Source organism: Thermothielavioides terrestris, chromosome 2 (genome assembly GCF_000226115.1).
Source record: "Thermothielavioides terrestris NRRL 8126 chromosome 2, complete sequence".
Lineage (NCBI taxonomy): Eukaryota > Fungi > Ascomycota > Sordariomycetes > Sordariales > Chaetomiaceae > Thermothielavioides > Thermothielavioides terrestris.
Genome location: NC_016458.1, coordinates 1,802,939 through 1,830,020, shown reverse-complemented (window position 1 = coordinate 1,830,020; position 27,082 = coordinate 1,802,939). Strand labels below are relative to the sequence as shown.

Sequence of the window (27,082 nt, the reverse complement as noted above, 5' to 3'; positions counted from 1 at the left end):
CCATTGCGTTTTCGAGTTGCCTGAAGCGGTCTCTGTGTGTGTGCGCATCGGCTCTGAGCTGCCCTAGGCTGACCTAATTGATTGATCCAAGCTCCAGCTTCACCGAGTCGCCCCGGCCATTTTCGAACCACCCCCCACCACCGCAACCTCCATCGCAAACACATCCCAACATGGCGGACGTTCAGGAACGACTCAAGAAGCTGGGCGCTTCTGCTCGTATCGGTATGTTGCTGTGCCCCCGCCGTCGGCTGCCCCGCTCCGGATCGCCCGACTAACCCACCTCGCTGTGCAGGGTATGTCCGCACACGTCCTACACCAAGCCGCTGCGCCGAGATTGCATAGAGCACCCCCCCTTCCCCCGAAATATGTCGAGATTCGGAAATTCTGACGGGTTTTTGTGACGCATAGTGGCAAGGGCACTCCCCGGAGGAAGGTGAAGCGCGCCCCCGCGCGGTCTTCCGGCGACGACAAGAAGCTGCAGCAGACGCTCAAGAAGCTCAATGTCCAGCCCATCCAGGCCATCGAGGAGGTCAACATGTTCAAGAGCGACGGCAACGTCATCCACTTTGCCGCTCCCAAGGGTGCGTTGCGGCCTAGCCGACAGTCGGAAGAGGGGGAGGAGACTGCTGTGTGCTGACAAATGCCGTCTGCAGTGCACGCCGCTGTCCCGGCCAACACCTTCGCCATCTACGGCAACGGCGAAGACAAGGAGCTCACTGAGCTTGTTCCCGGCATCCTGAACCAGCTCGGGCCCGATTCTCTCGCCTCGCTCCGCAAGCTGGCCGAGAGCTACCAGAACATGCAGAAGGGCGAGAAGGAGGCTGACGACGACGAGATTCCCGACCTTGTGGCTGGCGAGAGCTTCGAGAACAAGGTCGAGTAAGCGTCTATGATTTCGGAAATAAAATCTTGCCCCAAATTGGCCCACTCTGCCCTCTCGCCGGCTTGGTTTGAGAGGGAGCAGAACCGCATGTGTTTTTCTCGGAAATGGAAGGCGGCGTCTTATGGTATTTTGTATCGGCCCCCGAGAGAGTCCTGGCCAGGAGGGATGTGAAGGAACGAATGATGGACTCGAGCATTCCATCATGATCATGTCGAAAACAACAAGCGCCATGTGATCGCTCCTGGAGGTGATAGCTCCAAGGGTGCCAAGTATATGCATTGCTGCACGAGCATGCGATGCGGGGGCTGGGACATAATCAGAGATGGAAGTTACCATCTCCAACGTTTCTCTGCCATCCCTTAAGCGCTTCCTCTCGAACCTCTTGCTTCACGATCCTCCTCGATGCTAGCAGTGGCCCCTCCTTCACGCCGTCATACGTATCCTTTCCCAGTGCCCTTGCGATCTCCTCATCCCCCAATGCCGCCGCAACCTCCACCGCAGCCGCCCACATCTTCCTCCGCGACGTCAGGCTCGCGCCTTTCACGTCAAACGCCTTCCTGCCCTGCAGCACTCCGCCGATTAGGCCCTCCTCCACCTCCCCGTTCCTCGTCCACGCAACCGCAAGGTTACTCGCCGCCAATTTGATCTCCCCGCCACCGTTCGCGGCCGCGGTCAAGCTCCTGCGCGAGAACTCAAACTCCTTCTTCGTGGTGACCACCCGCAGCGGCACGAACCCATACCCCGTCCCATCCCACACCCGGCCGCTCACCGCGGCCATCCTCCCCGCCGCCGCTTTTGTATCACCACTACCGCCACCACCACCACCAAGTCCACCCCCACCCCCAGAACTATTAGAATCAGGCCCAGCCCCAGCAACCCCCGCGCCACCTCCAAAACACCGCCGGCACGCGCCCGCGTCGTACTGCGCGGCGGGGAGGACCAGCGTGGCCAGGTACGCGCCGCGCGGCGAGACCAGCAGCGCGGCCAGCGCGCCCAGCAGCGAGGCGCACTGCTTCAGCGCCAGCTTGTCGCTGCACGACTTGGACAGCGTCGGCGGCGAGTCCGGGCGGGCCGGCTTGCGCCGCACGATGCCCAGGCGCGAGAAGTAGCCGCGGCCTAGGAGGAGAGGGGTGCTGGTGGTGGTGGTGGCTGGTTGGGTTGGAGCTGGGGTTGGGGTTGTGGTTGGAAGGAGGGACTCGGTGGTGGTGGTGGTGACGGTGTTTGGTGGTGGTGGCGGTGTTGGGGAGGGCGCTGGGGAGAGGGAAGCGGGAATGGTCCAAGGGGTGGCGTCTGGTTGGGAAGACATAACTAGTTCCATGGAAGCATCGCCGCCTGGGTGGGCGGTTGTTTGTTAGTTGGCGGCCACTGCCAGTACGAAGGTGTGTTTGGCGCTGAGACGAGACGGTAGCGGGGACGTACAGGGTGCTTCGGAGCAGTACATATGCAGGGTGAGCTCCTCACGCCAGGCGAAGGGCTGGCGGTGCCAGGGGCCAGTAAGCGTGCCTGCATTAGTTGCGAGCTCCTCTCGCGTTCGCCGCCGCAGGAACTCGGACTCGTAGGTGCTGTCCTGGGCCAGGCGGCGACACTCGTCCAGCAGGAAACGGTTGAAGGCGCGGATGGCGAGAACCTCGGCGTGCCAGTCGTGGAGGGCGACGCCGTTGGCCTGAGCCAGCTTAGAGGCTGGGAGGCACTTCATGCCGGTTCTGGAAGGTATCAGAGGCCCGATCAAGAAAAGGAGAAGGTTACATGTGGGCGGTAGACTCACGCCAATGCCACACATTTCAGAAAATCCGGCCCTGATCTCGAGGTGTCAAGTCAGTGCCTGTGCATACCGGCAAACGTGTGAAGCTCATCCATCGACTTGAAGGCTACCTTTGACGACGATGCCGCTCATGGGCACCCATTCCCGGAGCCCATTGTCCCGTACAGCGGGCTTGCGCTTAGCCGGGAGTTTCCTAAACTCATCCAACACAGCAGATGCTATGGCATCGGCATCGACATCGACTGCCATTGTAAGCTGCCGCTCCACACCTGGAGTTCAGCAGCTCATGGAGATGTGAGAAGAGGAGGTAAGGGGTGACCGAGATGATGAGGGTTAGGGTTGCAATTGCGAATTGGCTGTGGCTGCGATTCGCGAGACCAGGGAGAGTGATCAACTTCTGTTAGCACATTATCTGGCAGCTACCAGTTGGGTTTCGATGTCATTCAAGCCAAACTTTAACAAGCAAATGCACCTATCTGTCATATGCCCAAACTGCCGACATCATAGTGTGGCTGGTGTAAGCCGAGATCAACTTTAGCCACTCACTGCAAAAGCGGGGCAGTGTGGCTACCATATCCAGCCTATCACGAGGCAGCCCTATCCCACAACCTGCACACCAGATTTTGGCGAAAATCGACCTGGATCCGTGAACTCAGAGGAAGCAACCCCGACAACGACAACTCCGACAACCATCCGCCAAGATGAGAACGTACGACGATTCTTTCTCCGGCCAGCGGATTTACCCCGGCAAGGTACGGATTGCCCGGTTCCACGACTGCGACCGACAGAGGACTTCCCACCCCGAGCCGCCGACCGACGCGATACCTGCTCTCGAAGCCGAATGACGCCAGACCGGGGCCGGGGTGGGGAGTTCATCTGTGGGAGTTTGGGGAAAGTCGTTGCCGGCCGGAAAATTCAACGATTCTGACCGTATTCTTGATTGCAGGGTAAGCTGTATGTCCGTGGCGACAGCAAGATCTTCCGGTTCCAGAACGGCAAGTCCGAGTCGCTCTTCCTCCAGCGCAAGAACCCCCGCCGCATCGCCTGGACGGTTCTCTACCGGAGACAACACCGCAAGGGTATCTCTGAGGTACGATATCTCTCTTATGCTTTCGCACACGCCCGGAGTCCGCGATGAAACGATTGGGGGGGGAGGGTTTTTGGGAACGGTGACCGGGGAGGACGGATGTTATGAGGGCCCATTGACGGACATTGCATGGAGAGGAATATGGACCGGAAACGGCGTGCTGACTCCCCCGACAGGAAGTCGCCAAGAAGCGCACGCGCCGCACCGTCAAGTCGCAGCGTGCGATCGTCGGTGCCTCGCTCGATGTGATCAAGGAGCGCCGGTCGATGCGCCCGGAGGCCCGGAGCGCCGCCCGCCTGGCCGCCATCAAGGAGAGCAAGGAGAAGAAGCAGGCCGCGCAGGCCGCCAAGAAGGCCGAGAAGGCGAAGTTGGCCGCCCAGGCCGCCAAGGGCCAGCCGCAGGGCCGCATCGCCAGCAAGCAGGGCGCCAAGGGTGCGCCGGTCAAGGTTGCCGCCAAGAGCCGTTAAGGACTCATCTGCTTTTGGTGGTTGCTGGTCTGGGATGGGGTGCGATGTTCTTCTTGGGGCAACGGGAAACCAGGTCATGAGAGGAGCGCAATAGATGAAATGGTTGTCTTGCGGTCTTGCCTGTGGCCGGAAGGGAAAACTGCTGGAGTCGGTCGGTCGGTACTCGGGTTATTGCCTGCTCAGCTCTCTTAAAGGGTTTCTGCGCTCTCGCAACAAGTTGACAAGAAATCAACTTGTTTTTCTCAAAGGGGCCGGTTGCATGGATCCTGCGTGACAGGGGGAAGGGCATCTGCATGGGTAGCTCACGGTATGGCGACTGATGTATGCATACATTTGGTCTGACAGCAACGGGCGCCCTGGGCAGTGATGGGTCTCTACGGTATGGAGGATGCAGCGCAGCTCATCTGCCAGACTCCGAGATGCGAATCGACGACCTCTTCCCGATCACGCACCCACACACATTCTTGCTTTAACTCCTTGCTCTCTTTTCACTCGTTGCTTCACTCCTGCCAGTACATTCAAAGCTTCGCCAGCACCGCCTGCGCGCCGGAGAACTCGATGCTCCCTCGGACAGTATCCACCCCCGCGTAGACAACCTTGCCGTTGTCGAGCACAACGGCGTACCGTCCCGTCCTGTCGCCGTTGGCCCACCCAATGCTGCGGCTGAACTCGGCGTTGGGGTCCGACATGAAGAGCTGGGTCATTCCATATCAGTCTGCGTTTCCTTTCCTTTTTCTTCTTCCGAGTGACAGTGAAAGGGGGAACAAAAAGAAGAACGTACGATGCTCTCGTCCTTGACCCCGTTCGCCTTGCCCCACGCCGACATGACGAACGCGTCGTTGGACGCGATGAAGACGATCCGGTCGACCCCCTTGGCACGGAGCTGCGCCAGGTTCGCCAGGTACGACGTGACGTGCTGCTCCTGGCACGTCGGCGTGAAGGCCCCCGGCACGGCCACCAGCACCGTCTTGCCCGTTTGGAATTCTGTTTGGGTGGGGGAGGGAGTTTGTTAGCTTGTGGTAAACCAGCGGAGCGGCAGGAGAGATATTGAATTGGGAAATGGATGTGTACCCTTGCTGGCGTCGTACGTGATGGGCCGGCCGCAGACGGTCAGGTCGAGCGTGCCCGTTGGCGGGATGTAGCTGAAGGTCACGCCTGAGGGGAAGGAGGCGCCGGGGGTGAGAGTAGTCATCTTGAGTGGGAGAGGATCCAGTGTTTGTGGTGAGGGAAGGGAAAAAATAAGCTGGGGAAGGGCAGTGGCTCTGGGAGCTGCTGAGACTGTTTTGTCGGCTTTGCTGTCCGGGTCGGTGATGCCCGGCACTCGGCGTTGTTTATAGCGGGGTGACTGCTCCAGGTGGAGGGGTAAGTTGAAGTCAGGGCTGACCGTGCAACTTGAGAGATCGCTCAGGACAGAGAACTCCGTATAGGTACGTTGCTGATTTCCGTGCTCGGGGTCTACACTATCAAGTTGCCAGGCCGAGGTTGCTAATCTCATGTATGGCTCTCCACGCAGGCAAGACACCCACTTGGCTGGATGCAGCATTACGCCATTGACGGCCTGAATGGTTTAAGATCGGAGAAGGCAAGCACCACCCACTGGCCCCTTCCTCTCCCCCTTCCCCCGAAAACCGGCTTCATTATTCCAAATTCCAAAGATGCAGCGCTGCACGTTTGCTTCCGTAAGGTACCATTCGCTGTGCAGCATGACTCTCCGGGTTGCCGGTCCGCAGACCTCCCGTCTGCGGAGCCCAGCCTCGGGCCCGACCAGGGCAGCGGTCCGCTGAGCAAGAAATCAGGAGATCTCCAACTTGAACATCTGGCCGGTGTCTCCAAGTACACAGTAATCAGCCAGCAACATTGTCGTGAGATGAGCCTAAGTTGCTGCGTATACCGCTGTATTTTCGCTTATTCAGCCCGTTGCCGCCGCAGGGCGCACTGCGTCATCCCGGGTGGGCCGCGGTGTGATCTGGATTCTGGAACAGCCCAAAGTGGCAACGGACTGAATTGAATATCTCATCGACGGACTGTCTCTTGTGGCTAGGCAGTTAAGTGACGCAGATTGGCCATTACCATAAAGCGGCCTTTTACTCCTTGCAACACTCGATTTCAGGGAGAACTTGCGAGTGTAAGAGCGTTGAACGAGCCTACACCATGGCAACCGAGTCGAAACCGCCATTCCCTCCCTTCACGCGAGAGACAGCGCAGCACAAAGTCAAAACAGCCCAGGCCGCCTGGAACTCCAAGTCAGCACCCTTCCTGATACCCGAAACCCATTCCGCTTTGGAGACGTCGGTGTTTGGTCTCCTTTGCTAATCGACCCATCCCGATATGGGGATGCCTGTAACCTAGAGATCTTGAGCTCGTGCAGTACGCCTACACGCCAGACTCGATCTGGCGGAACCGCGACACGTTCCTGCAGGGGCGCGAGCAGATCGTCGAGTTCCTGCGCAAGAAGTGGGCTAAGGAGCAGGGCTACCGCCTGCGGAAGGAGCTGTTTGCGTTTACGGACGACAAGGTCTGTCCTTCCCACCCCTGGCATCCTTATCTTACCTGTTTCTTTTCCCGTTTTTATGTTAGCGGTGTGCTTGACTGACTGAGCGCCGCGTTCGCGACCAAAAACAGATCGCGGTCCAGTTCTGGTACGAGTGGCATGACGAGACGGGCCAGTGGTGGCGGACGTACGGGTTGGAGGACTGGACGTTCGCGAAGAACGGGCTGATGAGGAAGAGGCAAATGAGCGGGAACGATGTGAAGATCACGGAGGAGGAGCGCTGGTTCAAGGAGGGCGTGGATGTGGATGCGGTTGAAATTAGTGAGCGGCACTGGTGACGTTGATGAGCTTGCGCTGGCTGGCAACCGCCGTCATTTAAGTGGCAATGACTGTTTGAACCGTTGCCGACGTCCGTCCGCGTTGGAGAGATAGTTGAGTCAAACGTGCTGTGGGATGGCCGCCCACAGCAGCCGAGTCAGAAATTGGCCGCGGAGCCGGTTGCTGCGAATTCGAAGCTCGAGTTGGAACGCAATACCATGCCAGCAACGAGCCGGGCCGCTTCTACTAGAACTCTGCTGCTGTCAGAAGGGCTCCGCCCGCCGGTGACGGACGGATGTGCATTCTGCCGCCAACATATTCCCAAGAACGACTATTGGCTTGAGGGGCTTTGTCCGCCTCGGCCGAGACCTGAAGAAACCAACCTGGGAAGAGCAAGGCTGCACAGTCCAGGTGCGCTCGGAACAGCCAGAAGGCCCAGAATGTCAAGAGACTTTGATGCTGTGCAAGAGGGACTCGGCGATTCTTCAGAGACGGGGTTGCCACGCTAACGAACCGCAGCATCGCGCTTGAACCCTCGTCCCCTCGTGTAATATCCACGGAGATAGTATGGGCATAACAACTCGAATCAGGCGTCCATCATTGGCAGACGTTTTCCTGTAGTGTACTTCGTCCGCTGTACCCGTTTGAAACTGTGCTGATCATGCGGCAATCTGGAAACGGTCGACGTCCTGATGGCAGGGATCGGAAATCGGAAGGATGCTCGAGATGCTTTTCGGAAGGGCTACGAATTTGGCGTCGTTTTTTTCGACTCTTTCCAAGATCTGGGAAGGCGTTCCCCTGAACAGCGAGCCCAACGTAATCTAGGTAGGAAGGCACCAACCCATGCGGGAGTGAATGGGGACCTGGCCAACCGGACGCATTGACTGGGCTACAGGGTGTCTCGGTCAACTTCGCGTGGTAGTGTAGTGTAGTGTAGGTACCTTACTTCCCATCCCATCACGATTCGTCTGCGGTGTTTGTCAACATGAAACGAACGTCCGTTGGGAAGGCAAACTGGTCACCCAACATTCCTTCCCCCCGCCCCCTCCCCCCAAAGTAGTAGGCCAGGAGATGGACCTCCAACAGTCTGTGAGAACTCACAATGTTGTGTTCCCCTGCCGGAACGTATTGTCACTTGCTTTGCCCCCAACGTCTGTTCAATGAGATGCCGTACGGGCCAGTTGGCTCCTTTTTCTTTCTTCCATTTGCCATGCGCGCATTGGGTAACAAGTAATCAGGCCTCGGCTGACCACGGGGATTTGATGCAAAGCAGTTTCTAACTCTAGTCGCCGCCCAGAGTTGCAAAGCCCAGCCTCATGCAACCAACGTCTACGTACATAACTTCAGACAAGTCTTGACTCGTTGGTAAGGCGGCAACTGACACGCTACAGCGAGCTACGAGGTATAGATACAACGGTGGGATCGTAGCAGAGCATCGGAATACAAAGAGAGTACGTTGTTCTAGTACAAAAGAAAGCTAAGGACTGAACAGAGCGTGGTATATATACACCTAGGAGTAGGGAAACTATGGCCAGTGCGCTATACCAAGCTCTAAGCCCCTTACCCCTAACGTGACACACCCCCTAGTTGTTCAATAGAGCGCTTAAGTACGTATAGTTGAACAACTGTGAAACTAGAATATAGGAAATCCTTATAAACAGTAGGATATAAGGGAGTAAGTTATATAAAGCTATAAGAAATTCTGAAGTATAGTCCTAGCCAATTAGAGCGCCTAGATCCGAAGGGAGGTATAAATTCCTATCTATAAGAGCTTAAGCTTCCTTCTTCCTATATATATCCTCTTATTTATATATAGTAGCTACTACTACTATTACCATTTCTAGCTCCCTAAAGTGTATAAGACTACTATACCCCTCTACTTCGATATCTTCTTAGATAAGTCGCCTATACCTTTATATACTTTGTTGAAGGAGGGTAATAGCGATAAAGAGCTTATAGTAGAGCCTACTACCCTATATACTATTTCTAAAGAGCCTACTACACCTTCTTCCAACTAGTATTGTAGTCCCCTAGTCGAGTAAGTTATATACTCTTCCTTCTAGCTCACTACTATATCGTCCTAATATACTCCCTAGTTATATATTATAGATAACTATAGAGTATAAGATCTTATACCTAGGTTATATATACACTATTCTTATAAGCTCCTACAATAGAACCTACTACAACTATAATAGCTATAGTATATAGTACTAATACTATAAACACTTTAATTATAGCTATAAGCCTATTTCGCCTACTACTATAGAGAAGGCCTAAGCTTTGACTATAGCTATCAATGACCTTGACTAGAAGGTGAATTCCTATTATCCACTACTCTATACCCCTAGCTAATAGTTAGGTAGGCTATAAAGAAGATTCGCCCTATACTTTATATACTTTTAAACGATCTTTAAAAGGCTAAGGAGAAGGGAGAGTAGAAGGATATAAAGATAGTAAAGCTAGTAGAGCAGTAGCCTTAGCAATAAGTATAGGAGTAGGTATAAAAGGTCTCTATAGTCGCCTAGGGTAGAGCCCTAGATAACTTCCTCGGTTTCACGTCTACAACGTTAATAGAGAGTAAAGTATAGGAGGTACTCTCTAAGTAGATAGAGAGCAATAAGTTGGTCGATAACTAGGAGCTAAAGGGGGTCGTTATATAGACAATAGAGCTAGCAAAGCAGTTAGAGATATAGGCAAGGATCCTTTAGCTTTAGGGAAAGGTAGCGATAACAAAGCTTATTAATCGCTAAAATATATAGGGCGAGAATATAGAGTAGCAATAGTAGATAGATCTTACAAAGAAGATAGTTGACTCTTCTACTCTTTTCTTACCTAATACGTATCTTAAAGGTTCAATAAAGTGTAAAAGTGTTTAAACTTCTACTTTAAGAGCTACTTCGTTAAGCTATCTATAGGCATCTATACTATAGGGAGGTAGAGCACGTTGAACTACTTATTCTAATACTCTTAACGAAGCTATATATTATAAATATCTATATAGTATAGGCGAATATTGATTCTTATATACTCTCCTACTATAAGGCGAATCGTTTACTAATTGTTATAAAAGATCTTCTAGGGCTCTTTAATCTTAAACGCAAAGTCCTTAAACAAGCACTTTAAAGCAATCGTCTTAGCTATAGTAAACAATAGAGCTTTCAACTTCGCCTTAGTAGAAGATATAGTAATAATATCTTACTATAAAGCCTTCTAGGAGATTAATCTACTAAAGAGTATTATAATATAGCCCTACAAAGAGCGTTGTATATCTAGATCGTCGCTATACGATATATCGAATATAATCTAGAGTATCTAGTAAACAACTCTACCTTTATACTATATACTAAGGAAGTATATAGTATATAGGTACTAGATAACTTATTTCGCTACTTTGATATACTCTAGTCCTAGATTTATAAGGAACTAAGAGAGCTTTATAGCTATAAATATAACGTTAGGTCGGATTATAACTATAAAGTAGAGGATTAAGCCTATAAGCTCTTAGTATATCTTAACCTACTTAGGGGTTGCCTCTCTTTTGAACTTACGAAGCTCCTTTATAAAGAGAGGAATAGCCAAAGCGCTTATAATATTAGAGAGACTATACTTCTTTATAATCTTCTCGATATACTAGTTGTATATAAGCTAGATTTTATACGCTCTATAGTTATAAATAACCCTAATCCTAAAGAAGTATTCGATATCGCCCTACTTATATACCTTGTACTTTGCTTTAATACCCTTTATAATACGCTCTATAGCTATAGCGTTATCTCGATAGTAGATTATTAAGAAGTCGTCGATATAGAAGATAAAGATTATCTTTTTCTTAAGGTCGAAGAATAAGCAAGGTTCTTCTATAGAGGGCTATATACTAAGCTCCTTAAGAGCACTATAGAACTTATTGTACTATAGGAGCAGCAAGTCCTTTAGCCTATAAAGAGCCTTTAGAAGCTCTATATAAATCCCTAGTTTCTTAAATCCCTTTAGAAGCTTATAAGTCACCTACTCTATATCCAACCTCCTTGTATTTAGGAATACCTACTTAATATCGAACTGCTTTACCTTAAGGTTAAAGTATACTATAAACGCTATAACAATATGAAAAGAGTATATAACGAAGATAGCTATATATATATTTACAATATTAGTAGTATCTTATAAATCGCCTTATATATAGATATATACTTTATACTTCTTAAGGTTGCTATCCTTATTAAGCTTATAGTCGAATACCTATTTTAAAGGCAAAGGCCTCGTTTTTATATACTCTTACTTGATCTCTCACTACGTTCCTTTACTTATAAGATTATAGATCTCCTTGTATATAGCCGCCTTAAACTCCTTCCTATACTCGTAATTCTCTAAGTCTCTTTAACTCTTTAGGAGAAGAGAGAGCTCAGTGTTATAACGTATCGTTAACATCTAGCCAATAGCAGTAGTAAACACTATATATAGGGTTTAAAACGACTCTAGGTAGAGCGCCTCAATACTCTACTAAGATATAGAGAAGAGCATCTTATTACTATTATAATGTTCCTAGGGAATAGAATCTAAGTAATTAGTTTAGAACCTTAGCTCTAGGTTCTCCTACATTTCCAACGACCTAATAAAGAAAATATATATATACTCTAGAGCTATATTCAAAGCTATATTTTTATATACTTTCGTAGAAGGCTTCTAAATTCGTATACTCCTTTTTATAGATATAAGAGGCTCTTTAGGTTTATATCGCGACTTTAGTATACTTAGTCTTAGTTCATCGGTCAAAGGTTACGTTTATAGAGCTTCGTACCCTATAGGCTAAGCTTCCTACTCTACTATATATTCTATTACATTGTAGAACATATCTTTTTCTTTACTTTATAGAGCTAGGGGCTCTATAGGTAAAGATACCTCCTTATACTTACTTTATAAAGCTAAATACTCTATAAGCGGAGAAACCTTATATTCGCTCCTAAGGGTAGCGCCTTATAGGATAGCTACTACTGGCCTAAAGTCCCTAGGTACTCTACTAGTCTTTAGAAAAGTACTAAAATTATCGACTAGACCCCTATTTCTATTATTATCTCTATTTATAAGCTCTTTCTATAGCTAAGCCTATAGTTCTAGTAATATCTTAGAGGTTAAGAGTCTACTCTATACCTATACTTCCCCTACCCCTAAATCTTAACTTAGTAGTATACTCTTATACTTAGGAACTACAATAGTAATAGACTTAAACGTTGGTCCTCTATATTTAAGTTTATAAAGTATTTAAAGAATCGACCTAGCGTCCTAAGTCTCTTTAACCCCTTCGTCTAGGTACTCTACTATATTTTTAACAATAGTAACTTCCTAAGCTAGAAGCTTTTCCTTACCTAGACAATAAAAGATCCTTTTATTGAACATTATATTCCTTATTATAATGACCTTATTGAGCTTAAGTACCTAAATATAATAAATGTTAGATACTCTATACCTAACTAAGTATCTAATTCGCTTATATAGCTATACTTTGAATTCTCTCTTCTAATACCTAGCTTTATACTCTTTATCTAAGAGGTATACTCTATAGCTATATACGAAGATCTTAGACTAATCGAAGTGTAAATCCGCTATTAGCGCTTAGTAGAAGGTTGGCTCCTACCAACGAAAGTAGTTCTTAAACTAGGAGTAGAGCACTTTATTAGAGCTCTAAAGACTATAGGTATAACTAGGCGAGATAGTATATAAGAAGGCTACTACCTTTATACCCTCTAGCTAAAGCTTTATAGACAAATTTATATCAATAAGTATCTTTATACTCTTCAACTATAAGACTTATCCTATACACTTTAAAGCTCTATTTAGCTATAGTATATACATTAGCGTAAGCTCTAAGTCGATACCTTCGTTATATACCTAGAGCTAGTAAACTGTTAGTTAGCGATCTTCTAGTATAATAACTCTTATATCGTTGTCCTAGCGAATCTTATAGACGTTGAATCCCTACTATCGTTTGACCTAGCGTTCGAAAGCTCTAATAATATTAAAGAGCTCGGTTTAACCCTTGTTAAAGAGCGTAAAAGCCTAGATCCGTCTATTGAATTCGTCCTTAACTATAAGGAGGTACTAGAATCCATTAAACCTAGAAGGGAATAAAAAAAGGTCCTAGGAGATACATTAGAATAGCTATAGGGTATAATACTCTATCTTATAAAGTATATTATACTCCCTAGTATACGATAGAGTATATACCTTGTATTCGATCGTTGGCGTTCCCTAGATTTTAATGTTCTTAGCGCTCTACGCTAATGCTTAAAGAGCTCTTTAACCTAGATGTCTAGATCTCTTATATCAAAGCTCTTTAGTATCTTCTCTCTCTTAAAGTATATATAATGTATATAACCTTATATTATCCTTATAAACAACTATATTTATTGTTACTAGGCCTATAAAGCTCTATAAAGGTTAGAGAGTATAAAAGTAAAAGGAAAGGTTCTTCGATTTAAAGAAAACTATATTGAACTTATAAACTAACTGCTTAACCTTTATACTCTTCTTAAACGTTCTATACTATAGAGAGTAGTCTAGACCTAAATACTAGATACTAGCTATATATAGAGTAGTTTCTAATATAATGTTAATATAAAAGCTCTCTACTATAGCGACGTTCTTTAAATAGAGGTCTATAGTTCCTTTCCTCTACTCTCTATCTAATACCCCCTTTATAATATACTCTCCTCTTCCTAAAATAAAAAAAGTAGTAGTACCTACTTCTATATAGTTACTGTCTTCCAATAGTACGAAGGTACTAGGCACTAAGAGCTTCTTATCGTTAATAATATATAGAGCGATATAGTTGTCGAGGAGAGTACTCTAAAAGAGCTAGTAGGTAATAGTAGTTAAGAATATAAATAGGTAGTAAGCTCCTTTACTAAAGAGGCTTAGGTTAATAATAGTATAGACAATCTTATTAGGAGCAACTAAACTAGAGTTCTCCTACTCTATAGAGCCAAAGCTATATCGCTTTTAGAGGCTCTCCTAAAGGGAATTCCACTTTAATTCGTTAAAGCGTTTCTTAATTTTAGTAATCTACACTTCTAAAAGCTTATAATAGCCCTTCTCTACCCTAGTAATTACTATCTAGAGAAACTAGTAGTCTATAGGCTTCTACCTATATTTACTATTAGCTTTATAGAGGTATAAGTAGAGCTTTGAGCTATAAGAGCCTATATTATCTAAGGAACTATTGCCTTAAGCTACTCCTAAAGAGATAAATACGCTATAGCTAAGCCCCTTAGACTAGGTATTATCGATCTAAATACTAAGGCGAGCACCTAGCTCATTGAGCATAGGAATTAAACGCCTCTTAGCTTCGAGTACCTCGATCTTAGAGAGCTGGTAACGAGCCTAGTCTAGGGCGATCCAGTGACCGACTACTTCGATAAAGTGCTTAGAAGCTCTAGGTCCAACGACCTCTAGGATATCGAAGCTCTTCGTATATAGGTAGGCCTTATTCTAAAAATAGTACTACTTATATAGGTTGACGTCTACTCTATAAGCTTCCTATAGTACTGTTATATACTAATAAGTAGCTATATCTTCGATAAGAGTATCGATAGGCGTAAGTTACTTATATAGCTTATAGATAAGGGCTTAGGAACTACTAAGGCCAATATTTATAATAGCGATATATATAGTATTAAGTAGAGGCTAATAAATAGAGTATATAATCTACTAGTTAAAAAGCGATTATAACTTAACTCTACTCTTCTAGATAGTAGAGAGTATAAGGTAGTCCTTATATATAGCCTTGAGCTTAGTAGTAACCTCTTGTTTAGTAGAAGCTAGGGCTTATTCTATAGGAATATCTAGTTCTTTAATATACTTCTTACAAAGCTCTTCGATTGTATTATCTTCTATAGGAACCTTTAGTCGCTTATCCTATAGCTCGTCGAGAGTATCTAGATTATATTCGTCCTAGATACCATTACTCAAGGCCAAGATCTTAAGCTCTATAAACCACTTAGTCCAATCTATATAGGACTAGAGTATAACGGTCGAGTTGCTCTTAGTAGTAGTTATATCGAGATATAGAGTATAAGAAAAAGAGAGAGAGAGCTTGCTATAGGTTACTTGCTATATACAATTATAGAGCGCCTAGGCTTATAACTAACATGCTATAGCGAGCTACAAGGTATAGATACAACGGTAGGATCGTAGTAGAGCATTGGAATACAAAGAGAGTACGTTGTTCCAGTACAAAAGAAAGCTAAGGACTAAATAGAGTGTGGTATATATATACCTAAGAGTGGGGAAACTATGGCCAGTGTGCTATGCCAAGCTCTAAGCCCCTTACCCCTGACGTGACAGCAACCAAGTCAGGAGCGGAGCCCAGTGCTACGCCACAAAGTTGGGGAGCTGGTGATGCCGTGGGTGTTGCATCTCACTCTGTCCCGGTCACTACCGAGGTAGGTTTGCTCGGACACGACACAAGCTTTCTTGTGTCTGCGAGGAGCCGCCGATCCCCCGTGTCCTCGTACCCAATAGATCGTGGGAATGCCTCAGCAGCAATGACTCGCCGTAATGTGAATAAGTCTGAGTCGCCCTGAGGCGGCGTGAGATGGGATTCTGCCTGGCTCGCAGGGCTGTGTCAGCCTTGGATGCGTGGAGAATATACAATGTGGTGTTGGCCCAAGAGCCGGCCAGGCTGTGATCTATGAACCTATTGGTTGGCCAAGGCACAACCGGGGAAACTTCCAACTGCCCAGCATCCCTAAACGATTGGCTTTTGCCCACCGGCGAAGTTTGGTCACAGGCAGCAGCCGCGCGCCTGCTGGCAACTGCATGGGAAAGTTGGTTTGTTTGTGTTGGCCACGACGAAAGTGAGGCGGTTGGTTGCCTTCAAGCGAGGACACTGAACTACCATGGCCTTATTTCTCCGGGGAGTAACTCACCTTTCGTTTACCTAACATCCAGACGCGAGTTCGAGTACATATATAGCACCATGCCACACTCGGTTTCCGCACCTTAGCGGACAACATCACTTGACTCCTCCAAAGCTCTCTTATCTCCCTGCTGTGGCACTCAGGTTCATTCTTGCCCAATGGCCCGTGAAACCATTTTATCCGTGCTTTCCAGACGAAACCCGACGCCGAGACCTCGCAGCATCGGACCGGCGCCCAACACCTTCAATAAGGAGTGGCTGGACTTCGACGACTGGGCTCCGTGGAGCGAGTTTACCGCCAGGAAGCTCCGGGCCCTCTACAGGGATGTGGTGGATGCCCCATGGAAGGACGCTTATGTTGAACCAAGGCTGTCTGAATTCGACACTACATACGGGGACGAGGATGGCTTTGAACACCAGATTCTAAGCAGAAGCACAGTCCCGGCGGTTAACGCTGCACTGCTCCAGGCGCAGAAGCTGTGCAACCACTTGCCTCTGCTTCACCTCGGCCGCAGGGGCCGCTGTCGATACGGGGAGGACGGTCGGATCCATCCCGACTGGGTTCTTGTCAGCAGCAATGAGTTCATGTCGGACCAGAGATTCGCCAGCATCATGCCAGGCGACACCAAACTGTCGGCCAGGTGGCAGCCGAATCTCTATCTGAAAAACCGAGAGCAGTGGAAACACCCCATCCGGCAAGTCCTCACTTACTCCAACGAAGTGTGGTGCCGTTACGGCTTCCTCATTACCGACAACGAATTGGTTGTCTTTCAGTTTGCCATAGAGCACGTGGATCCCGGAATCGCTACCTTCCGCAACCCACGTCAATCGCAGCAACCCCAGCATCAACGGGTGGTGTCGACCGTGTCAGATTTGTCCGATTCGGTCCAAGCGATGTCGATCTCTTCCCGAACCCAGTCCTACGTGGAGACAGGGAAGGGCTACGAGTACCAGAATCCCAGGTACAGAGTCATCCCGTGGGCGAATCACGGGGAGGGCGACCTCACGGTCAAGTCGGCGCTCTTCTACCTCTGCATGATGGCAGGGTACGGAAGCAGACACGTTGCCACGGCCTACCCCAAGCTGAACACCTGGTGGTATCTGAGCGACGGTACGCTGCGGCACAACACCACGGGATTCACGAAGAACCGAGCCCTCTCAAAGGATAAGCTGGAGGATCCGAACGCAGAGATGGCGCAGCAAGCGGGCCCCGCGGCCGCTGCAGAGTATCCCGAGGTCGAAGAGGAGGGCCAGGACGCAGATTTGGGATACACTTACCAGGAGCAGCCGACGCCCTGGGGCAGCGGCGACCCGGGGCCGGCGTATCCCCGCGACCTGACATACGGGTCCGCTGGGGTGGACACTGAGGTAAGTGAGGCGGCCCAGGAACTCGATGAGGATTTTGAAGAGGAGGGTGAGATGAGCAAGGCGGTTCAAGGAAATGAGGACGAGGAGCACGAGCACGAGGACGAGGACGATGGCTCAAGGGCGCCGGGGCAGGCAATGGGAGGGATAGGGAAGGGCAAAAACAGGGCACAGCAATCATCCACTTCGGTCAGTGATCGTGTGCTGCCGAAGCTGAAGGTGAAAGCGGGGACGCCGATTGTCAAAGTCCGCTTCACGCGCCACAATGGCGTCGTCTGCTTCAAAACCAGGAGCGGAAAGTTGGCCGAGATGAAGGAGAAGGATTGGGAGTGGATGGAGTACAAGGGCCGCCAGATGCTGGTGCGTCGAGGAGGGAAGACGGTCTACATCGCGGACGATGTGTATGTTGCCAACACGTAGCCGGCATTTCAAGTCTCCTTTGTCATCGCGGACGGAGAATGGATTTTGATGATACGGCGACGGCTGGGATTGATACCAGCGTTACACAGTACTAGGTACACAAACAGCACGTTCAGCCCTGTCCGATCCGGGAATACAATGCCCCCCGGGTTTGCTTGTTTAAATCGGTACCTAAGGTACTTACGGTGGATCACGACAGGGGCTCTAAATCACCAGAGCTAACGTCGCCCACACCCATGTCGGTTGCCCACAGATACCGGCCAGCCACACAAGCCACTAATTTCCTATGGTTCAGAACACTACAACAACAATATCGCTAGCCTGTTTTTTGACCAAACCTTGATCAATCTTGCTAGTTTATTGTTTTCCAGATACGTTAGGAAGATAGCTAACCAACCTAGCAAAGAACGAATTCGCCTCGCGATCGAAACGTTCTAAGCTAAGGAAGTCTATAGCCTTCGATAAGCTGCCCTACTCTTTAATATCCTATATTTTATACTTATAGACTGCTTTAGTGGCCGTACTTCGAACTACTAGGCCATTACCTAGTACTTATAACGCTTTACGCTTATCGAGGAGGACTCGATCGTTAAGGCTATCTACTAGTTAGATGCCTAGGGCTAGCCAATGTCTATCTCGGCTATCGAATATCTAGGTATACAACTGTTGTATACTAAGGGCGATAATAAACCTCTAGGTAAGAACTGGTACTACAACTTCCTTTCCTAGTATTTAGATCTTCGAATATACTGCTCTTACATATTAGATTAGTCGAAGAAGGATACTCTAGACTATTAGACGGCTACCTAGTGGTTCAACCTCTTCTAGACTACTTGCCTAATATATAGTATCGTCGATAATAATATCTATAATATAGATAAAAAAGGCTATATAAAAGGGATTAGGGACAACGTTATAATGATTGTTCTACGTTATAAGGAAGTACTATATTCGATTTAGCTAAGCAACTACGATTGGATATTAATTATCGAATATATCTCGGCTAATAGCTTCGTTTTACTACTTTTCATTATCTTCAAAGGTACTTGTATTCAATAGGCCTAGATTCCTTCTAGCTTTAACGACGATATAGTTATCTAGGTCTTTCCTAATAGCTAGATAGACTATAGTATCGCCTTTAAATAGATCTAGTACTTCAATAAGTATATTCGTCTTTAAACTATAGGTATATACTAGCTATTGATCTTTAATAGCTATATATTATATATTTCGCTATAGTTCGTTGAATATTATAAATCTAATAAGATTATACTGCTTTACCTATTACTATATTCGACCTATAAACTATAGCTCCTTAATATAAGGGTCTTTAGTCCTCTAGTATAGAGATATCGCTAGTTAGTTATATAAAATACTCTATTTAGTACCTCCTAGATCAACAACTTCTAGTTCTTAACTATCTACTTATAGGTATATAAAATGATTTATAAGAATATCACTAATATATAGAGAAGGGCTAGATTAATATTGTTCAATCCTAATAAGATCTTAGTATACTATCGCCTAAAGACCTCTTTATTTATAAGCTTTATCAACAGTTCTAGGCGGTTTATAGGTATTGAAACTACTAGAGTTATAGCTTCAAAGATTAATAGTCTTATAGAGGAGGTCCTAAAGGTTTACACTATACCGCTTAAACAGAAGATAGTTTAGTTGAAGGAGGAATATCTAACTCTATAAGCTAGTTATATATTATAGACCGAGCTATACCTAGGCTAGTATATAGGGCTACGCCTAGGATCTATAGCGGTCGTATAACGGGCCTACGTTGGGCTCGTGGTAGGCCCGTCTTACACTTAGAATAATATCGGCCCAAGCCCCCTGTACACGAGTCTTGAAAACTCTATATACAAGAGCCGTATCCTATACTTCTCCTTTTTCTCTCTTTAAAGTAGTTGAATAGAACATCGTACGCTTATCTGTAGACGCTATAAGGCTAGTATATTACAGTTCAACTACCTTTATATAGATAGAGCAACTTCTGCTCCTAGGCGTAGATAGAAGTAATACGTTGGGTATACCAATGTCGACGCTAAATAGGCCAAACTCTAATATAAATAATCCTAGCCCCTTATAGGCCCTGAACCTAGAATAGGTCTACGAATACCTTCAACTCCTATAGAAGACGATAGCCTATTAGAACACTACTATCGAGGAACTTTATATAGCTTAGGCTACTATAGCTTATAAGCTCTATATAGCTTAGGCTATTATAGCCTATATTATAAATATCTCTATAGTAGCTAATACCCTTGCTCTAATAGCCTTTAGTATATAGTGGAAGTACCTTCTAGTAGGATAGCCCTTCGATAGTAAAAAAGAGCTTTTTACTACTTAGAGAGCTATAATAGTATATGTTCTAGAAGCAGACTAGGACTTTATTAGAGGCCTCTACGAACAATAGGTTTTCATTTAAAAGAACTTTAGTCGGAGGGTCTAGTCTAAGGTCGTAGCCTACTATAAGTCTAGAGGCCCCTTCAACGATTACGACCTATATATATTCCTTAGATACTTTATAACGATCTACGTAGACCTATATAAGTAGGTTATAGCTCTAATAGAGTTGGACTTACTCTACTAGGGGGACAACGAGCTATTCTCCTTCTTCTTTGTTCGCTTTAAGGCAAAGCTATTAAAGGCTAAAGGACTTAAATAATTTAATGAGCTATAGCTTATTAGGCTATAACGATACCTCTCTTTAAAGTTGAGGTATATCGTAGTTGGATAGAGGGTCCTATAGGATGACTATATTGTAGTAGTCGAAAAGTACTATAAGATCGCTACCAACTTAGAGGTCTTTCGCCTAGAGGGAAGACAATAGTGGCTTAGAGGTAAATAGCCTAGGCCTAATATAGATATAGAGAAAGATATAGAAGGAGATATACTGATAACTAGGATTAATACGACCTATATTGCCCTTACCTAGGGGGGAGCTAATAGAGGTTGTAAAGGAAGGTAGTAGTAGAATAGAGGAAAGCGAGACGTAAATATACTATAAGCGAAGTAGGTAAATAACGAAGTATATATAGTGTACTAATAGGCTAGAGCCTATATCCGTTATAGGCACTAAGGTTACTTCGTAGCTACCTATCCCTTCGCCTTAGCTAAGAGGCTAGCTCCTTAGGTCGATATTAATAAGTTAAAGACTAAGAAATAGGCGGAGGAGGACTCCTCTTCTAAAGAGGAGGAGGGAAAAGAGTAGCCTCTATATAAAGTCTTATATAGGGGCTAAAAGGACTTAACCGTTTATAGAACAAGTTCGTAGAGATTAGAGAGAGAATAGATAAACTACTTTGCTTTATTTTAGTCTTTTTAAACTCCTTTAGCTTTGTAAATAGATAAGTAGATAGTAGGTATCAAAGCTATAGAGCTATTAGTAAACAGGTATATTAGAGGTTAGAGATCGAATAGACGAGCCTACTAACCTCCTATACCCTAGGTATTGCCATTAAAAGGGTATAAATTATAAAGAAGATTATATATATCGCCTATATCACAATGGATATCGACGAGTAGATAAGTACTACTACGTTCTATATAGTCCTAGGGCTAGCTTATAATATTATCTTAAAGCTCCTTTAGATAAACTACTATAGAATTATACTAGACCTTGCTAATAGAGTCTTTACTATTAATTTGTAAAAAGGACTATAAATATATAAGTACTCCTTATATTAGAAAGACACTAATACCACCCTAATTATAGGTATAGTATTTATAGGCCTAGCCTATAGGGTATAGAGAAAGAAGTTAGAAAGGACCTAAGATATATTCCTTGTTACTAGTATTTACGAGATAACTACTATTCTAGGAGTAGCTATCTCCTAGCCTAAGACTAACCTAGATCTAAAGGTCGCTCTACCAAAGGAGCTATATAACTTTGCTAACCTCTTTGATAAAGAGAAAGCGAATAGCCTACCTCCTTATTAGGGGGAAGCCGACTATTATATCTATCTTAAGACGAGCTTAGATAGAAAGCCTTTTAAGCTCCTTTAAGGACCTTTATACAATATACTAAAGGACTATCTCCTAGAGATTCGAAAGTAGGTTGTAGATTTGATAGATAAGGGATAGATCTAGGTAAACTCCTTATTAGTAGTCGTCCTAGTCCTTTTTATAAAGAAGCTAAAAGAAGGATAGAGGTTCTATATAGACTACCGAGCCCTAAATAAAATTACTAAATAGGACTAGTATCTACTTCTACTAATTAAGGAAACTCTTTGGTCTTTAGCTAAGGCTAAATAGCTTATAAAGCTAGACGTTAGAGCTATATTCTATTGTATTTAAATAGCTAAGAGAGACAAGTACTTTACAACGTTTTATATAAGGTTTAGACTATTTAAATAGCTAGTCTACCCCTTTAGGCTTATAGACGCTTTTACAACGTTCTAAAGATATATTAACAACGTCCTTAGTTTAATGCTAGGAGACTATATAACGATATATCTCGACAATGTCTTAGTATACTTGAGTTGAAGTCGAAAGGACTATATAAGGAAGGTATATAAGGTCCTTCGAAGACTGAGAGATATAGGCCTTAACCTAGACCTTAAGAAATATATGTTTATAGTGAAAGAAGTTAAATACCTAGAGTATATTATAGAGGTAGGAGTCTATATCCGTCTTAACCCTAAGAAGATCAAAGCTATCTATAAATAGGAGGCGCCCTATAGGGTCTAAAGAGTATAGAGCTTCCTTAGATTCGTTAATTTCTATTACGACTTTATCTTTAATTTCTCTAAGAAGGTAGCTCTATTGATACGTCTTACCTATAAGAATATTCCTTTCTACTAGGGTAAAGAGGAATAGAACGCTTTCGATATACTTAAGGCTATATTTATATTAGAGCTAATCCTCGTCTAGTAGGATCCTAAGAGAGAGACGATTATAGAAGTAGACTATTCTAGTATAGTATTTAGCGGATACTTGTCTTAGTAGGGAGAGGATAAGGTTCTTTACTCTATAGCCTACTACTTTATAAAGCTAAGCCCTATTGAATATAACTATACTATCTATAATAAAGAGCTATTAGCTATTATCTCTTGTCTTAAGGCTTAGTCGATAGAGCTTTAGAGTATAGTAGCCCCCTTTACTATCTTAACTAACTATAAGAACCTTGAATACTTTACTTAACTATATCTAATTAGTAAGTAGTAGGCCTAATAGGCGGAGACGCTCTCCCTATTTAACTTTAAGCTAAAATACTAACTAGGATCCTAGGCTTTATACCCTAATATACTCTCTTAATATAAATAGGATAAGCCTAAAGATAGCTAGTACGTCGCCTAGCTATTCCCTTTGATTAAGGTATACTAGACTAGTATATAAGAGGAGGCTAGGTTGCTTATAGGAGAGACGCTCTTCAAGGACAAATAGCTTATTGCCTTATAGGACAAGGGTATTGTCGAAGATAAGTACTATATTTATCGGCTCTAGGCTATTTACAACGAACCTTAGAAGTTTCTAAAGAAGGTAAATATAGTATAGACCTAGATCGTAGACTACTCTTTTAATATATAAAGCGTACTCTAATTCTATAGCCATCTCTAGCTTCCTATATAAGAGCCTTTAACTACTATGATTATTCAATAGATCTATAACTCAGTTATATTAGGATACCTAGGGTATAATAGGCTATTTAAAATACTTTAGAGAGACTACTATTAGGACCTTATATCATCTAATATAAAGCGGTTTATTAGGAACTACAATTAGTGCTACTAGAGTAAGATCTTTCAATAGCTATATCAAGGGCTTTTATAACCTTTGCCTATCCCTAATTACTTCTAGAAGTAGATCTCTATTGACTTTATAACCGACCTCCTTACAAGAGATGAGAGGGCGCCTAGCTATCTTATAGTGATTATCGATCACCTTTCTAAGTATATATAGCTCGAAGCGATATACTTAATAGGAGTAGAAGAGTATACCTTTTAGTTCTATAATATATAATAGCACTTTTATAGGTTCTCAACTTAAATTATAACTGACTATAGGTTAGACTAGTTAAGTAGGTTCTAGACTATACTATATAAGGCGGTAGGAATAGAGTAGCTTTTATCGACTTTTCACTATCCTTAGATAAATAGAGGGATAGAATAGGTCAATTAAGAGATATAGGTAATCCTTTGGATCTTTATCTCCTTTATATAGTACAACTAGCCTAAATACCTCCTAGCCTACTAGTTTATATTCAATAATAGAGACTTGTCGATAACTAGAGTAAATCTAAACTACCTTCTTTATAAGTTCAATATAAGTTCTATATAACTTATTATAATCTCGATAGCGTCTATAGCTTCCTTAGAAGGCTACGTTACTAGATTCCTCTACTATTTAAAGGAGGGAATAGAGTGGACCTAAGTAGCTATCGTATATATATAGTAGCGGTAATAGACAAATATAAACTACTCCTATCGCCTAGCTAAGCGATTTTAGATAGGAGACGAAGTCTAGCTCTCCCTATATAATATAAAGATAAATCGCCTTAGTAAGAAACTCGACTAGCTAAACGCTAAGTATAAGGTAATTGTAGTATCTACTTCTCTAATAGTAATACTTAATGTACTAAGCGGCCTATATCTAACCTTCTATATTAACCTAGTCGAGCAAATAGCCTTTGATCTACTTCCTTTATAAAAAGTTATAGATAAACGACTAGACCCTATATAGGTAATATTGGAGAAGGGTATTCCTTAATAGGAGTATAGGGTAAAGGCGATCCTTAAAGCTTAAAACGTAAAGGGAAAGGGGAATAACTATAATATATATATCAAGTAGGTAGATTATAATAAACCAATATAAGAGCCTTTAGAGAACTTCTTAGATACTACTACGTTTGACGAGTTTAAATAGGAATAGAGAGATGTATAGTACAACGATAGGCCAATGTCGAACTAGAGGAGGAAAGGGAAACGTTATATTTATATATAGACTACTTTATAAAGACTAATAATTTAGATAAATATAGCTACCTAGGTATAGAGAAACTGTAATATATCTAAGTCTAGTTATCCTCTTAAAGCTAATTAGGATATAATTATATATAAAAAGACAATAGGATATATAGGCGGCGTTACTTATTTAGGGTCTATAATAGGACCTATATTAGTAAAGTCCTTCTCCTTATCTTCGAATAGGTATATAGGTAGGGTAGATATACAAGGGGTCTAAGGCGAGAGCGGTATATATATTTGACAGATATATAGAATGTCCTCTATAGGGGAGGATAGACGTCGACCATAGTATAGGTCGAAGAGGGGTAGATATATATAAGGAGAGTAGTAGGGGTAGGACCCCCAAAGGGTATAGATAGACGAAGGAGAAGTAAATGTAATAATGTACTCTATAAAATATAAATTTGTTTTAAAGATAGTTGCTTAAGACTATGCTATAGTATAAATAGCCTCTACAATATAGCGGCTCTTCCTATAGGAGGATTCGAGGTACTATATAACATATTTAACTAGGTAGCTACTTTACTATAAGGCGAGACTATCCTAAGGAGCCTAGTATAGAATTAGAGCTCTATAGTAGCCTAGAGTCGAAGGTATAGAGGAGGTAGCCAAAGGCGTATTAGAAGCGAAGGCTAAATATACTAGAGTTTAGTACTATAGAGCTATACTAATTGTATTATAGAAACTATATATAAAGGCGATAAACGATATCTTTAGAATAGTATAGTGGGCTAGCTTAATTTTAGTCTTCTTCTAAGTAAGCTCTATAATAGTTTCGTTGTCGATATAGAATTTAACTAAACGTTTTAAGCCTATATACAAAGAGACGTTAGTTGCCTAGAGTACTAGATCCTAATAGCACTTAGTATACAACTTAGTATATTCTATATAGCTCTCTCTATAGCCCTAGATATATTTAACGAAGTTACTATATACAAGCTACTTAATATAGTTTAGGCAGATATCTCTTTTTTCTTTAGAAAGGGTATTATCCTTATTATCTAAGTCGCCTTCGACAATATAGCTACTAATAGTATAGCGAAAAGAGTTATTACAATTATTATAGTTTTATTTAAAACATTATTAACTTCTAGCCTAGAGTCGAAGTAGGCCTAATAAGGGATAATATATATTATAGTCTTAGTTGTTATCTTCTTTAAAACGACGTCCCTCTCTACTACCGTTAAACGAAACGACGATAGCTAATATTCTAAGGGGGGTATAGACAAGGACGATATAAGCGTTGCTATATACGAGAGGGTTAAGAGATATATATAAGACGAAGACGAGGTAAGAAGAGACGATATATAGAGAGGATAGAGGATAAGAACGTAATAAAGGGATAGGGGTATACGATAAAAGCGAGGAGAAAACGTAGAGTACAAAATTCACGAAGGAGAAGGAGTTTTAAAGGTATAAGAAGGGCCTAGGTTATATATAATCAATAGATATACCTTATATAGTACAGTTATTATAGAAAAGAGCGTAGGGTAGGGAAGGGGCTAATTAGCGTTTTACCGGAATAATATAAACAAATAATCTATAAGCGACCAACGCCTAGTAGGCAACTACGTTAGACCGCCTAAACAACGACCTAGGTACCGTATAGCCGTAGATAGACACTAGCGTTTACTACAACCGACCCTATAACGGGCCTAGTCTATACCTAGCGCTATACTACGCCTACCTCGATCCAACGCCCTATCTGGACAAGGGGGGTATATTATAGACTAGGCTATATCCAGGCTAGTATATAGGGCTACGCCTAGGATCTATAGCGGTCCTATAATGGGCCTACGTCGGGCCTATAGTAGGCTCGTCTTACGCCTAGAATAATATTGGCCTAAGCCCCCTATATACGAGTCCTAAAAACTCTGTATGCGAGAGCCGTATCCTATACTTCTCCTTTTTCTCTCCTTAAGGTAGTTGAATAGAATATCGTACGCTTATCTGTAGACGCTATAAGGCTAGTACGTTATACTATAATATATTCAATAGGCTAAACCAAGCCCTCGTTAAGAAGAGGCTAGAAGGAAGGAAAAAGGCTATAAAGAAGCACTTTGGCGAGGCCTATATACTAATAGTTGTAGCTATTCGAGAGCAATTATAGTAGAGGTAGGAGATAGAGGATAAGGTAGCGAAGGCGAAGGCATTCTAAGTAGCTATCTAGGACATTGTAAGCTTTATAAAGAAGGTCAATAAGGAGCTTCTAGCACTGGGCTTCGAAACTACTATCTTCTAGTAGTTGGCCTACAATTACTAGCTTACGAATAGCTTCAATTTTGAGCTGTTTTAGGCCGTCTTCGTATATGATGCTTGTTCTAGTGTTGTAGCTTGCCCCTGAATTTTATATAGAAATTGGCTTACTGGATTAGAGACAGTTTGGTGGCTAGGATCC

General features: G+C 44.1%; 7 protein-coding genes across 7 annotated transcripts; 5 read left to right on the top strand and 2 right to left on the bottom strand.

Annotated features, from left to right (window-relative positions):
- Positions 1-170: 170 nt before the first annotated feature.
- Positions 171-883, top strand: THITE_2045627 (uncharacterized protein; the record flags this gene model as incomplete). Its single annotated transcript, XM_003651598.1, has 3 exons — positions 171-226; positions 409-581; positions 654-883. The coding sequence occupies 3 exons, from the start codon at positions 171-173 to the stop codon at positions 881-883; spliced, it is 459 nt and encodes a 152-aa protein (XP_003651646.1).
- Positions 884-1,126: 243 nt separating this feature from the next.
- THITE_2112167 (uncharacterized protein) lies at positions 1,127-2,914 on the bottom strand. The gene is made up of 4 exons (XM_003651597.1): positions 2,756-2,914; positions 2,649-2,679; positions 2,303-2,586; positions 1,127-2,215 (listed from the first exon to the last, which is right to left on the bottom strand). The coding sequence occupies exons 1-4, from the start codon at positions 2,892-2,894 to the stop codon at positions 1,200-1,202; spliced, it is 1,470 nt and encodes a 489-aa protein (XP_003651645.1). The 5' UTR covers positions 2,895-2,914; the 3' UTR covers positions 1,127-1,199.
- Positions 2,915-3,285: 371 nt separating this feature from the next.
- THITE_2169937 (60S ribosomal protein L24) lies at positions 3,286-4,654 on the top strand. Its single transcript, XM_003651596.1, has 3 exons — positions 3,286-3,397; positions 3,592-3,735; positions 3,909-4,654. The coding sequence occupies exons 1-3, from the start codon at positions 3,347-3,349 to the stop codon at positions 4,197-4,199; spliced, it is 486 nt and encodes a 161-aa protein (XP_003651644.1). The 5' UTR covers positions 3,286-3,346; the 3' UTR covers positions 4,200-4,654.
- Positions 4,655-4,717: 63 nt separating this feature from the next.
- On the bottom strand, positions 4,718-5,391 carry THITE_2046329 (uncharacterized protein; the record flags this gene model as incomplete). Its single annotated transcript, XM_003651595.1, has 3 exons — positions 4,718-4,894; positions 4,981-5,183; positions 5,271-5,391. The coding sequence occupies 3 exons, from the start codon at positions 5,389-5,391 to the stop codon at positions 4,718-4,720; spliced, it is 501 nt and encodes a 166-aa protein (XP_003651643.1).
- Positions 5,392-6,256: 865 nt separating this feature from the next.
- THITE_2112161 (uncharacterized protein) lies at positions 6,257-7,039 on the top strand. Its single transcript, XM_003651594.1, has 3 exons — positions 6,257-6,442; positions 6,549-6,714; positions 6,822-7,039. The coding sequence occupies exons 1-3, from the start codon at positions 6,351-6,353 to the stop codon at positions 7,026-7,028; spliced, it is 465 nt and encodes a 154-aa protein (XP_003651642.1). The 5' UTR covers positions 6,257-6,350; the 3' UTR covers positions 7,029-7,039.
- Positions 7,040-15,880: 8,841 nt separating this feature from the next.
- On the top strand, positions 15,881-17,844 carry THITE_2112160 (uncharacterized protein). Its single transcript, XM_003651593.1, has one exon. The coding sequence runs from the start codon at positions 16,082-16,084 to the stop codon at positions 17,705-17,707; it is 1,626 nt and encodes a 541-aa protein (XP_003651641.1). The 5' UTR covers positions 15,881-16,081; the 3' UTR covers positions 17,708-17,844.
- Positions 17,845-22,204: 4,360 nt separating this feature from the next.
- On the top strand, positions 22,205-22,387 carry THITE_33328 (uncharacterized protein; the record flags this gene model as incomplete). The annotated part of the gene is made up of 1 exon (XM_003651592.1): positions 22,205-22,387. A coding segment is annotated over one exon (183 nt), but the record flags the coding sequence as incomplete, so codon positions are not given.
- Between the last annotated feature and the right edge of the window lie 4,695 nt (positions 22,388-27,082).

Coding starts and splice junctions, on each gene's coding strand:
- THITE_2112167 (XM_003651597.1), bottom strand. CDS start 2,894: ATGGCAGTCGATGTCGATGCCGATGCCATAGCATCTGCTGTGTTGGAT. Junction 2,587..2,648: donor CTGAAATGTGTGGCATTGGC/GTGAGTCTACCG, acceptor GATACCTTCCAG/AACCGGCATGAAGTGCCTCC. Junction 2,216..2,302: donor GTACTGCTCCGAAGCACCCT/GTACGTCCCCGC, acceptor CCGCCCACCCAG/GCGGCGATGCTTCCATGGAA.
- THITE_2169937 (XM_003651596.1), top strand. CDS start 3,347: ATGAGAACGTACGACGATTCTTTCTCCGGCCAGCGGATTTACCCCGGC. Junction 3,398..3,591: donor AGCGGATTTACCCCGGCAAG/GTACGGATTGCC, acceptor TCTTGATTGCAG/GGTAAGCTGTATGTCCGTGG. Junction 3,736..3,908: donor ACCGCAAGGGTATCTCTGAG/GTACGATATCTC, acceptor CTCCCCCGACAG/GAAGTCGCCAAGAAGCGCAC.
- THITE_2112161 (XM_003651594.1), top strand. CDS start 6,351: ATGGCAACCGAGTCGAAACCGCCATTCCCTCCCTTCACGCGAGAGACA. Junction 6,443..6,548: donor CAGGCCGCCTGGAACTCCAA/GTCAGCACCCTT, acceptor CCTGTAACCTAG/AGATCTTGAGCTCGTGCAGT. Junction 6,715..6,821: donor TTGCGTTTACGGACGACAAG/GTCTGTCCTTCC, acceptor GACCAAAAACAG/ATCGCGGTCCAGTTCTGGTA.
- THITE_2112160 (XM_003651593.1), top strand. CDS start 16,082: ATGGCCCGTGAAACCATTTTATCCGTGCTTTCCAGACGAAACCCGACG.